We start from the raw sequence: 13,130 nt of genomic DNA, 5'->3' as shown, positions 1-13,130 counted from the left end.
TAGAAATCAACCCCTAGAAACAGAATAACACAAAAGAAATATTACTGTCCACTTTCTAAATCAATATAACACTGCTACACGACAGAATTACCATGGTAACTCAAGTAAAAAGAATAAAGCAATTCTTATTATTTCAAAATAAAATCACAGCCTGAAGCCCAGCTTTTATTACAACTGCTGATAGATCGCTGGCTTGTATTTATCTGAAATATTGCTTTTCAATCAGCTATTTTATGAATGTACAAATTTCACTGAGCAGCCCACTTAAACCGAATGCTTAAAACCCCCAAAAAGACTGGTCAATGAATCGATTCTATATATGCATACATTTTTTTTAAAGGAAACCTTATTATAGTTTTTTTTTACTCTATCCAAATTAAAGAGAGATAAGGGAATGAGCGAGAGTAAGTTAAAACCTTGTTTAGTCTGACCTCTCTAAATTCCAACTTAGATTCTCTGAAAAAAAAAAAAAAAAAAGGTAATAAGAAAGAACAAAGAGGACTAACAGCCTACCCTAAATACTGCAGCCCCTGCACAAGGACAGGGAATGGGTGTGCATCAGGGGGTGAGCGCAAACACACACGTAAGAGACACATCTGTTCCCTCCTAATCAAAGGAAAAGAGAAAACACTGTCTAAATACAAAGTTGCTCAAGGACATTTTGACTTGCCCTGCTGGGTACTTCAGACATTTAAAGCATTGTTTGTACAGCTTGGAAAGTGCATCGAGCACAGGATACTTGTCTGTTGAAGCCGCGCTAAAGGCAGCGCTCAGTCAAGTTCCCCCACGCCTCCACTGCTGATGCCACCTTTTAAACACATTAGTGCAAGGAGAAAACCAGCAGGTTACCTTCTGCTCCCTCCCCCCGGACATTCAAAAGATCATCAATCAGGAACTGAAAGCAACAGTCCTCTTTAAAAATAACAGCGCTCCTTCTCCACCCCTGCCCCTCCAGTCCCTCCTCCAGCCACAGCAAAAACCCCTGGACCGCTGAGCACCCAGACATCACTAGGGATGGGGCAGAGCTCCACAGGACCTTGGAGCAATCACAGGAGAACCAGGACACCAGCTAGCTAAGAAGCTAAGGCACCACCTAGCAAAAACCAGTCCCTAAGGAAGGCCCGTCGATTGTCGGGATGTTTTACAGCAGTCTTACCTAATTTTTCTGTCGCACACGTGAAACGCCAGCGTGGAACACAACCGACACTTACAATCACAGCAAAAATCAGAGGGGAACATGACCAATGCTCACAGTTATGGCGGGAAGGTAAGCTATCGAGGGTTCTTCCTCAGCAACTTGCGATTACTTGTACTAAACCTCAGGGACACACAAAAAAAAATTAAAAAAAAAAATTGCCTATTAAGAGGGGATCACCACAACTGCCCCAACAACAGTCAAGGGGAGCAACTGTTGCAATAGCACTCCGTCCTTCCCAGGAGATACAGAAGTTGTTTCTCCCTTTTTCTGTGGAGCTCTGATCTCCAAACCCAGCACGGGGGAACAGGCAAGGTGGGACCCCAGCCCAGCACTGGGCCACAAAAGCTGGCCTTGCAGATCCCACTCTCCTCTTTTGCTGGGCAGGGCAGCCAGGGCTTTGCAGACAGAAAGCAGAGCTGCACCAGCCTGGGACAGCTTGCACAGAAGTCCACCCATGCCTCAAGGTGGCACATCCCACCAGATACTCCGGCCTTGGTTCCAGAGGATGCTGACTTGGGGTGCACAAATTCCTTAATACTGGCAAAATGCTTTGAGGATTAAAAGCAGCAGCAATATGCCAAGTATCATAGCTGGAAGCTGCAACAAGCGCAATAAGCCACCTGCCAGCTGTCTGTTATATTAAAATATTTCAGTGTTCTTAGAGCTGCTTAATTTCCCATCTCGCTCTAAGTCCAGAGGAACTTTGTGGGCTGCTAGTTTTGCCATGTAGCAGTGACATTGCTCATTATTTTTAAAATAGATTTAGAAGCCGTGATCACACTCAGCTCAATCTAAAAGTATGCACTGTCTTTTAGTGCAACGTGGTCCTTTGCCATCTACTGCAAATGGGTTTTAAAAGCAATGGTGGAAACAATGTGTGCTTAATCTGAACATGGACTGCAGAGAGGTCACACGCTCAAATATCCCGTTTTATGTGGTATCTGGTTGTATTTTAAAACACTCTTGCTAGAGACTTCAAGCCAGCTGAGGTCGCAAACAATCATATACAGATTAGAAAAGGGAAGGAGCTGGGGGGAGCGAAGGGGAGCCTTGTCTGACACACTGAAATAGGACACTTGAAATTGCACTTAGTATTTCTTTAAAAGAAAAAATGGCTAAAGTAGCAAGCTTCAGAGAAACAGTAAATGCAGGGGTGGTTAAAGAGTTTTTATTCAAATAAAGTCTTGCCCCAGGAGATGGAGGTAGAATCTTGAAATATGGAGATAGGATTTTACATGTGCTAAAAGCATCAGTGTGACACTTTTTGGAGAAAAAAAAAAGGGGGGGAAAAATACCTTCGTTGTTATACATGACAAAATAGCGCCTAAATGTTTGCTTTGATCCCAGCGCATAAAGGGTGAAGCTTTTAGGCAAGGAGCGGCAGGTGATCTCAGCTCTTCTGCAAGTCCTAATGCTCCTAAAAGCCACTCTTCCAGTTTCTGTAATTGGGCATCAGTAGTTAATGTAGTATTGACTGCATTACATGCTCCTGTGCATCCTCTCACTAATGCCAATTGCATCACCTTGTACATTTACCATATTGCTTAGCCAATAGCTGTTAAAAGCAATCCAAATCATGAATCATATAGGAAACTTTTAGCAAGACACGACATCCAAAGGAGACAATTTACAGTTGAGTTAATCTGGGTACATTAGCGAGACATGGATTCAGGAAGACAGACCAATTTATGTTACTTTAGTTTTACCCTTTATTGCTTTGTATAGGCAAATGAATGGAAGGGCATGGAGTAAAAACAGATATAAAGGAGTCCTTTTCAAAACAGATCTCCATTCTGTGCAGACAGGTCAAAGGGTTTGAGACTGATGCTTGTTCGGGCTTTCATAACCATAACAGGGTACTTACAGAAATCATTTTCCACAAAGGAGTATAAAGATAAATATATAATGGATTCTGAATAATGTTCAATACCCACCCCCACTGCAAGTACATTAGGCAGAAACCAGGTTGCTCAACATTATCCAAGGCATGGCCTATCCACAAGCCACCTGCCATCAAGAGTGCCAGGAAGAGGTTTCACTCAAGGTCCCAGGGCAGGTCTGCTCTCACAAGCTCTTTCAGGTGGGAACCCAAGGCGGGAGGTGTTCTGCAAGACACACCAAGGCTCACAGGACCAAGCCAGTCCTCCACCCGTACATCTCTACCACGCCACTTGTCAACATACAGAAAGCATGACCTCCCTCTACCTACTTGACTTGAAGGGATTGCATCCTTCTGAAATGCAGACCCATGTCTCTGGAACAGAAGGAAACAACACAAGGATTAAAGAGGTATTGGCTAACCCACATCAGCCGCACAGTAGAGCTAACCAGGAAATAAATTAGTAGCAAGTTCCCTCTGAAGAAGTACATTTTACTGAACAATTTCACACTGGATGCTTGACCAAAAGACGCATAGCAAATTGACGTAGCACCTTTTTGCTTTCCTGATCAAGCTCAGTAGCACCAGGAAAATAGAGGAGATGGGGAAAAAAGGACAGCTAGGAAGTGTGCTGTTGCCTCATCTCTTATGGGTAGTGAGTAATTTACAAAATTTCTGGAGGGGAAGAAAAAAAAATAAAGAAGATTGGTAAAGGAAATTTAGGGGAAGCACTGGCTCATCAGCCAAAATCTTTACAAAAAAACGGAACTGCATCCCTAAATAATGGATTCCAAAATACTGGAAACTCTGGTGTTCTACGCCTGGTTTAAAAAAAAAGATCATGATTCCCCTTTGAAAAGCTTCCAGAAGTACCTTCGAAAGAGTTGCACATGCAGGGAAAATGCCAAAACAAAACATTTTCACTAGCTGATCAATTTAAACAGCTGTGGTAAAGCTGCAGCCACTGGCACCATCATTAACAATTTAAAGCATGGCTGCTTTTGTCTTCCTTCCCAGTTACATTCTCATTATGCCTTTTTATTTATTAGAAACACAGTCCTCCGGAATACATTTCTATATCTCAGATCCATAATAAACCAAGTTGGAACATCCCTGGCTTCTACTCAAATGGATGTTTACATTGGCGAGAGGGTTAATTGTTTAATTCTGCTCCAAGTTCTCTGCAGTTCAGTCATGAATATGCAAGAGTCATCCACTTTTCCTTTAAGAGAAACTAGAACTGTTGAAATCAGGAGTTTAAAAAGAGGTAAATATTACTTCCACTGCCCAAATCGCCCTTTCAGAGTTTGATTAGCATGCAAGGAACTCTAAACACTGGCATAAAGAATTCAGAATTGTTCAGTGAAAATAAAATAGCCTCTAAATTTGGACAACAGCATCCATTATCTGCTTTGATGTGCAAGGTACAAAGAAACTAGCTTGCAAGAACATTCACTGGAAAGCTGAGCATCTGTTTGCACAGGTAGTACCCAACATCGCTCTTGAAAACTTGGGCTCGGGAGACATCCTGTTGGAGGACAGAGAAAACGCGCACACAGGCTTACACACGGAGAATTAAAGAAGAGTAGCTGCAGTGAATTGTTTCCAGACCATCTATAGGTTTAATTATGTTAATCTAATAGGGAACAACTTTCTTTTTAAATTGCCCTTCCCTCCGCCCCCAAAGTCTTCAGTGAACAGGAGCTACATTGACTGAATAAATCATGGACTGGCAACAGTTACGCGCATTATTGAAGTTGGGGGCAGTGATTTCTACACAGTTTAAAACAATGTCTATGTATTCTAAATGATGACAGTTCTGTCCAATTTTAAAAAGATATAGACCCATTAGAGTTTTATAGTTCAGCATTTAGCAGCATCTGCAGTGCCTTTTTTACTCTTACACTGCAACACTTAATGCTTGATACCATTATTCTGATTTTGAATTGATTTCAAGTAAAATACCTTATTTGCCATAAACTTTCATATTCTTTATCTAAGTAAGACTCCTCACAGATGCAATCAGTCATAATGCTGAAAGAACAGTTTGCCTTTAGCAGAAATGTAATAGTTCATGCTAATGACAGTGAAGCAAAACTTTGAGCAGCAAGCACATTTCCAAAGAGAGTAAAACCATCTCTAAACACAAAGCCTGAAAACCTTAAGAAAGCCTCCAAATGAAATCAATTAATCCTCCAACCATGATAAATTTCTTAACCATTTAAGAAACGTATTTCAGACTCTGCTGTGACCCTTTATCACCAGACCTAATGGATTACTTTATTAATAATGCACTGCTCTTAAAAGCAATTTTTCCGAAGATTCTACCATAAGAGAGCATTTTCAGAAAGGCTATGACAAACAGGCTGACATGTTCACGTTGTATCTATTAAAGATAATAAAATTTAACACTAACTCCAAAGAAGACAAATTATGTTCCGCTGCCAGGGTATCAAGCGTACTTTCTACTATATTAAACCAAAATTAGAGCAAACTAATTTCCAAGAACTGGCTTCTTTTCCGGTATTACCCAAGCTGGAAAATATTCCTACACTGTTTTAACACTTATGTCAACCAGACAACTACCGCATGTCACTGGCATCTGGGAATGAAGAACAATGGCATCCTATAAAGATGCCTACCCAGAACCTTCAACTATCTAGTCTGAGCACACACCAAGAACTATTGGATTGCCTAGCAGGAATACTACTATACAAAGCAGTTTGCTCCTGTTAGGTCTACTAACTCCTTTCACACCTCTTCTTCCCATAGGAAGAGATGTCATTAAATAGATATCTAGGTTACCAGTGCTCCAGCTACAGTACCTTCCATTTCTTGGAAAGGTTTAGGCAATTACTTTACTATCTCATGGTTCTCTGATTCTTCTATATTTGTCATTTCCAGGGAGAGGGGACACCTCCAGGAAGACTACCTCTAGCTCCACACTTGGTCAGCTTTGGAGAAATGGTCCAATTTATTTATTTGTTTATTTGTCCTTTCTGGCCAAACCAAGTCTCAGGGTTTATTCTGTTGCCAAATGTGCTCTGGTCTTACTCGGGATTTCTGCTTTTACAACCTTCTGTCTCTTCTTCCTAAATATATTAATCCACTGCTGTGCATTTGAGTCACAAAAGGACACTGTGTCATGAACTAAAGCTAGACCAAACCTCTGAAATTACACCAAGACCATGTGTGACAAGACCAAGCCCTCAAAAAACCAACAGGTGTCCCAGCTAAGTAAGTAAATACAGCATCTCTGGTGACCTCAAACAAACATTCCTTGATGTCTGGGAAGGTGTGTAGTTGGTCTTTATACATGGGGAGCTACACAATAGCAGACCACGGAGAAGGTCCAAGGTAGAAGTGTATGGGAGATAAAAAAAAAAAAAAAAAAAGGGGCGGGGGGGCAGCTTCAGGAATATTACGCAACAGAAAAATTAAATTCCATGTTATATGAGGAAAAAGCCACCCTGCCATTTCCCCTTCTCTCTCCGCACAATTCCTCACTAGGTACACCTGAGAAAGGTGCGTTAAAAAGAAAACAAAAGATACCAGCAGCACACAGAACAGCTCTTCCTATAGGGCACTCTTTGTATTAGGCTTGTGTACAACTTGTACATGCCTTGTTTTTGTGTGTATAACAATTTTTATCAACAGAAGAGGATTATCAGGACCTATCTTGCTGCAGGAAGACCTCCCTCCATATCCATCTACCTATCTATAGGTACCTCCGTATGGCTGCTGGCATACTCATCTGTGAAGCCAACCGACAGCTCTACTGTCCTGGCTAGGGCGCTGTGGCACCGTTCCTGTAACTGCCATTATACAATCAATTTCACTGCTTTTCTAATTCCAAACGCTGCTTTTCTTTCCTTCTGTGCAGGGTAAGATGGGCTCTTACACAACAGGGAACCCAACTGCTGCTACTAATCCAGTTTCAAATTACCTAATATTCATTGCCCTAAATACCTCCCATCAACCTAAGACACATTCTCCATCGCCAATGCACACAACCACCGAGTATCCGTATTTTTCTTCTCATTTTTGAAGAAAATGTGGCAAATTTTTTAAAATAAACCCCAAGGTTGGTATACAGGCACATATTTAACAGAGTCCTCCAATATTTATTTACTTGGCCTACTCTTGCAATCTATTTAATCAGAGTTCTGCTTGAAAACACAAAGGATCCGTGATTTGTAGTGCTACTGTCTGTGCAAACATCGGGACAAACACACAGCTGATCAGTGTTTTTACAAGTGCACACACACTCAATAATTTGGTTGAAGGATAGTATGTCTAGTTAACACAGTACAAGTTAGCTAAAAAGAAACTTTCACCCCCCCCCACACATATAACAAAGAGCTGTGATTTCTATTAGTGCATTTCATACCATACATGCTGATTACCAGGCTGTGCTTCATTGTTAGCAGAGATTACAGCTGGGATAAGCTGCAGCTTTTTCCTAATTGCTATTATGAAGACTGAATTTTTGTTTTGTGTCAAGCATTATTCACACATTATACTCCAAAATTTGATCCCTCCATGATGCATTATTGATTCCATGCAGGCAATCATACTGCCACCAATGTGAAGAATTAATTTGGGCTATTCTACTTGATTTGCATTGCTCCATCATAGCAGAACATAGTTCTAATGGGAAACACAAATTGAAAAAGAAGATTTAACAAAATATGGAAAATGCTGACGTCCCTTAAAAGAGATGAGTCCTAAAGAGGGGGGGGGGGGGGGGGGGGAAGGAGAAAACCCCAAACCCAGCGCAACACGTGTGGTCCAGAAAGAAACAAGGTCAGTCAGCCAAATTCATCTTAGTCAGAGGAAGGTTACAAGAGTAGCCTTATGCCTCTAATAAAGTAAACTAGCTTGCTTCAACTTATATTGCCAAAGAAAACAACTGAACACCTCTGAGAGTGACACTGCTTCAAAGCCTTTGAAACCCTGTTAGCTTCATTTGTTTTCCCAGCGTAAGCAATACTCAACCACTTAGCGTGTCTTTTATCCACAGTCCAGTCAAGTGCAAAGCTGATCTAGAAGATGTGTAACAGATGCTTCACATCTACTGGGTTTTTTACAAGTTCTACTGCGTTAACAAAGAAACTTATGAGATCTTAACAGAAATAAAGCCCAGCATTTATTCTGATTTTTTTCCCTGAAGAAGATTATTTCACAGTTTAAGGATGTCAGCTTAATTAGCACAGAAAAAAATCAGAAGGGCGAGACAACTTGTACACGGGCACTCGCTCCACATTGGTCAACTCTTAGTCAAAATCTGTTTGAATCTGCATATGAGGGGGGCCTGATAATGATGTATTTCTTCTTGGTCTCATATTTGAAAGGTGTACAATCTTTATGAAAAGTCCATTCACATTTTTTCACTGTCCCAAGTGCTTCACATCGAACAAAACCTCACATCCCATCCACACACCAGACTGATAATTTTAGAAATCAAACTTCTAATGAGATAAGGGCCTCAACATGCTAGATGTAAACTACAAGGTAGTATTCCCCCCTCACCCTTTTTTGGGATGCAAGGAGGAGAGAGAGAGAGAGAGAAGAGAAACTTCAGCAGAAGACTTCTGGTTCAAAGTGAGCTTCCATCCACTATTTTCAACAGTCAAGCTTTCTTTCCTAATTATTCTCCAGTACAGTATTAATTCAGTTTTAAAATACCAGAAGACAGATATGGGTTAGGGAACAAAAATCCTATCGCTCCAACTTATTAGCATTGGGCAGCTTTCAGTATTATTCACAATACATGATTAGCACCAATCTGACATGGGAAAGCAAGTGACTTTGAATTACAAGTTATTTTCCTCATAAATATTTTAAAAAGCAATACATATATTCAAGTAAAATCAATGCTACTGCCAAAATGCTCAGCTTCCAAGTTCTCCAAGCTCTCTGGCTCCCTGTGAAAAGCTGTTTCCTGTCTACAGTCTTGCAAATATTCAGTGATTTCTTCTACTTTCAAGGGACAACTGCCTATGACTTTTTTTTTCAACACTTAAGAGATTTCTGAAAAAAATTTTTAGAAGGTCAGAGAATCCAGCAACAAACCCGTTACACCGCACACTTCACCCGTTTATAAAGGTGAAACGGAACAATGAGCTGATAGCTACCGATGTGCGTTAGAAAGTTAAGACTTCGTTCCCACTGTCAATACACAAAGTGCTGCCAAGGCAGAGGTCTTTGGCAAGAGACAGCACCACCGATGGAAGTCCATCCGGACGGCTACAGAAGCATCCTGCTCTGCCTCAGTTCTAATCTTTGCTTTCAGTGTACAAGCTATCAGGGAAGACCTAAGCCACAAAGCAGCCTCAGACAAAAACTCATTAAGAAGTTGTGATTAGACTTACCACATTCATCCCAGAAACTACTGGTGACTGAGCAGTTAAGTTGCATGCCCTGGTAGGCAACGTGCAAAAGGCGGCATTGGGTCACTCAAAGTACTGACACTGTCTATCGCTCCTTACATCAGTTCGTACCCACTAGTCATCCTTGATAAGGACTAGTCAGCTTTAAGAAAAATAAGCATATGCGAAGTCCCAAAACAAGTCAAGCTCTCCTTCAGCTTCATTCATTAAATTACCTCCCAAATGAACCTCCACTTGTGCCATTTAGAGAAGGGAGTAAATTCTTAGAATAAGCCAATGCTTTTTTTTGCCAGAGCAGCTTATTAGTTTATTGTCGTTATGTTTATAGCTATGAAGAAAAGCTGTGAGAAACAAATATTAAAGGCACATATTAAAGAGACCCAAATGACATGCAATGGAAAGAAAATCTCAAAATTAGATTTACAATAAAAGCTGTTGAAATGAACAGGCTAAAATGGATATATTAGAGTAACTTGTAGAAAGAAAAAAATCTAAATAGAGATAAAAGACACAAAATCAAGCTGTTTCTGCTACACCCTTCAGCAAACAGAGCCTGGGTTAAACTCTTCTTGACTGGTTCAATCATGCCAGAGAGAAGATTAAACCAAAAAATAAAATAAAGAGCAAGCATGCTTTGACCAACACGAGACAAAAATGTCAGAAGCTGAAAGCAGAGCGCTCCGATACGCGCAGCACACATCTGTTTCAAAACTATTTATTTCTACATTAGTAGCACACAGAAGACCCCGAGCACAGGCTTACACAATCTCAGCCCACCTACCGTCCTCCTTGTCCAGCACCATCATCTCCGCAACCAAGAAAAGTCCGGGGGCAGATGCTTCTTCTCCAGCAGCCTCCGCTCAGGGGAGAAGAGAGCAAGTCTCTGGGAACACAAATGAGCTACGGTACAGCTGATCGTCCTTTAGCAGCAAGTGAGCTCTAATTACCCAGTTGTCCAGCTTTTAACCTAGATTGCACTCAGTTAGAATTACACTCAGAAATAAAGCACTTTGCAGATACAAAAGCAGTCTCACCTACTTTTGTGCCTCAGAATTGCAAGGAACTCAAACTGCAATTTAGAAGGAAGGGGGATCGGCGCTGTTTCTTTGGTTCTCACCTTCTAAATGGCTCAATTTGCACAGTATAATCTATTTTAATGTAATTGCGTTTGATAGCTCATAACCCCGGCGGTTGCAACTACACAGCTTTCAGCCTGATCAAGTGTTTTCCCTTTGGATTTAAGCCGAATCTAAATCTAAAATCATATTCGGCGAGGGTCGGCTCCCTAAGCCCGGCTGCTGCTGCCCTGCCTCTCCATTTGCGAGCCCCGCACGCTGGCTGTTGAATAAATGCGCATATTTCCCAGGCCCCCCCGGCCCGGCGGCTCCCCCTGCCCGGCTCAGCAGCACCACCTGCAGCCCGGCCCCGCCAGCACCGCCCGCCGCGGGCCCCGGCTGCGCTCCGCACCGCTCCGCACCGCTCCGCGCCCCGCAGCGGGGCTCTGCCCGCAGCCAGCCCGCAGCTCCCGGCGCCCCGCGGCCGCCTCAGGCCGGCCCTGCGCCCCGCAGCTCGGTTTCAGGCGGCGGTTGTGACCTACAACTTGATACTAATTTTCTGTGCAAACACGCCGGGTTTGTTTTCACACGGGCGGATTAGTTTCAGGGAATACTCCGGAGGCTGTAGCTCCGTTTTCACTGGGTCGGTATTAAAATGAATGTACAAACCCTTACAGGGTCGCTCCGCTTTTCAGCTATGCCATCAATGCCCAAATACAAAGTGACGAGTTTGGGGCCCACGTCTTTTATCCTTCCCCTCGCAACTCACGATCCCGCTTCCGACAAGTCATCCGTTGTCTCCAATGGCGCTCGTAAGGATTGCGGGATCAGATGCTTCACTACCGAGATCAACAGCACCGTTTCACTCATCTCTGTCTTTTAATCCGAGAAAACATTTCATTCCTGCTTTAATGATACCTCTTCCTCCCCTTTACAACTGATACAACGCTACTCCAGAAAGCATGATAGTGGGCTCAAGTTATATCCTTAATACCAATTTTTAATTAGATTCCTTATCCCCAGCTCAAGTGGCTTTTCCTTCCCCCTGCATTCAGAATACTTAATCCTAACGGTACTTGAACGTATTTGATGTTAAATGTAACGTTTTACATTGAACTTCCAACAACTCCTGTTTCCTAGTGATACTATTTGCAAGTGTTGAGTATGTATTTTAGCGTAGGAGTGCGGCCACCATAAATAATCATTTTATTTTAAGAAGTATCACAAGCAAAAAAGGAGGAGGACTTTATCCCAAAGATCAAAGTCTAACAGTTAAAAGCATCAGTGCAAAAACTAACAAGAAGACAGGCTTTTCTAAACGTGAGGTGTTTTAATACTTCTAATACACTATTGGCCTTCTTTAGGAAACGGGTGAACTCCAAAAACGTTCAGTCTTTCTGTTTGCGTACTTGTCAACCCTATCACCTTCAAAAAGGACAGACTGACCCCAAAATATACGGTACATTTAAACTTATGCTATTTGGTAATTACAAGAAAGGCAGGGTTTTGATAAAAATGAAGTTAGCCACTGCCTATCGCAGCTGACTTCCGTGGCAGAGTAGCACACGCAACGTGCTTGTGAAGAAATGCGCAGCACCAGATCAATGTATGTTTTATTCCTTTACTGCTCCATCATGTCATAGAGGCTGGTTTACTCCCTTTGCGAGGAGATATTTTTAAACGCTTTATCTGCTTACTCATTTCACACACCACCAACAAAAGAAGTTTTCTAACCCCCAACAATTTGTACAGCAGTTAAAGTCAACCACAATTAACACAATCTGTTGGAATTAATCATGATACCTGATGTCAGTTTACTTTTTTAAGCAGAAGTCTGGTCTTTGCAATCAAAACATTTATGTATTTGAGAAATATCTTAACTCATTATCTTGAAATTTATAAATGCACTGCATAGTGCGTAGGTTGGCTTGCCCACAGCAAATTCAGCAGTGATTTATGCAGCGGAACTGACTAAAATGCAAGCCTTGAAGTTTTTCACTCTCAACCTCCCCCCCCCTCCCCTTCGCTCAGCTCCTAACATTTCTTTTGGGAAGGTATTTACCAAAGTTCCACTGTAAAATGGTATTTTCTCATATCAAGTCACGTTGCATCAGTCAGGTTACACTATTGTCACTTCAAACATATGAAATGATGTTACCTCCCTGACATAACTTGATGTGATGCCGCAACACATCAAGTCAAAAACATTATTATTGTTATTTTTTTCAGTCTGCTCCTTCATCCTCAACGATATCCATGAAGACCACAGAAAAGTATTATTGCATCTCTACTACTTCTCTCGGCGCCACAAAGTGTGCTTGCCAAGGAAGCTTTTCACTCACAAAGCTGTACAGTAGTTATTAGACTTCACGGGTGATCCTAGTGTCACACTAGGGCTAGCACGCACCCCTAGGGCACTGTCACAGCCCCAGCCCAGAGCTGGAAGAGTGGGTGGCTGCCTCTGAGGCCATGGCCATGACCCAGCTTGCCAAGTAAGTAGCCTTCAGGGATGCAAAAGCAAGGATACATTGCAACCTCTATTTATTAGACAGCAAGCATCCTCCTTGCGATGCACAAGGACCACTGGGAGAGCAGGGGGGGTATTT

General features: G+C 42.1%; 1 protein-coding gene across 8 annotated transcripts in view; it reads right to left on the bottom strand.

Annotated features, from left to right (window-relative positions):
- Positions 1 to 13,130, bottom strand: part of LMO1 (LIM domain only 1) — a 75,550-nt gene that overhangs the window by 45,850 nt on the left and 16,570 nt on the right. Inside the window, exons 1-2 of one of the 8 annotated variants that reach the window (XM_055722915.1) lie at positions 10,504 to 10,792; positions 10,251 to 10,352 (exon numbers count right to left, since the gene is read on the bottom strand). The exons of 5 other annotated variants lie outside the window; for them this stretch is intronic. In XM_055722915.1, coding sequence (XP_055578890.1) covers positions 10,251 to 10,275 — 25 coding nt within the window. In that variant the 5' untranslated portion in view covers positions 10,276 to 10,352; positions 10,504 to 10,792. Of the gene's footprint in view, positions 1 to 10,250; positions 10,809 to 13,130 lie in introns of those variants that run through there. 2 more of the 8 variants (XM_055722916.1, XM_005442689.2) reach the window with 2 other exon arrangements.

This window comes from Falco cherrug, chromosome 10 (assembly GCF_023634085.1).
Source record: "Falco cherrug isolate bFalChe1 chromosome 10, bFalChe1.pri, whole genome shotgun sequence".
NCBI lineage: Eukaryota > Metazoa > Chordata > Aves > Falconiformes > Falconidae > Falco > Falco cherrug.
Note: the sequence above shows the minus strand (reverse complement) of the source record. Positions and strands in the feature narration are given on the sequence as shown.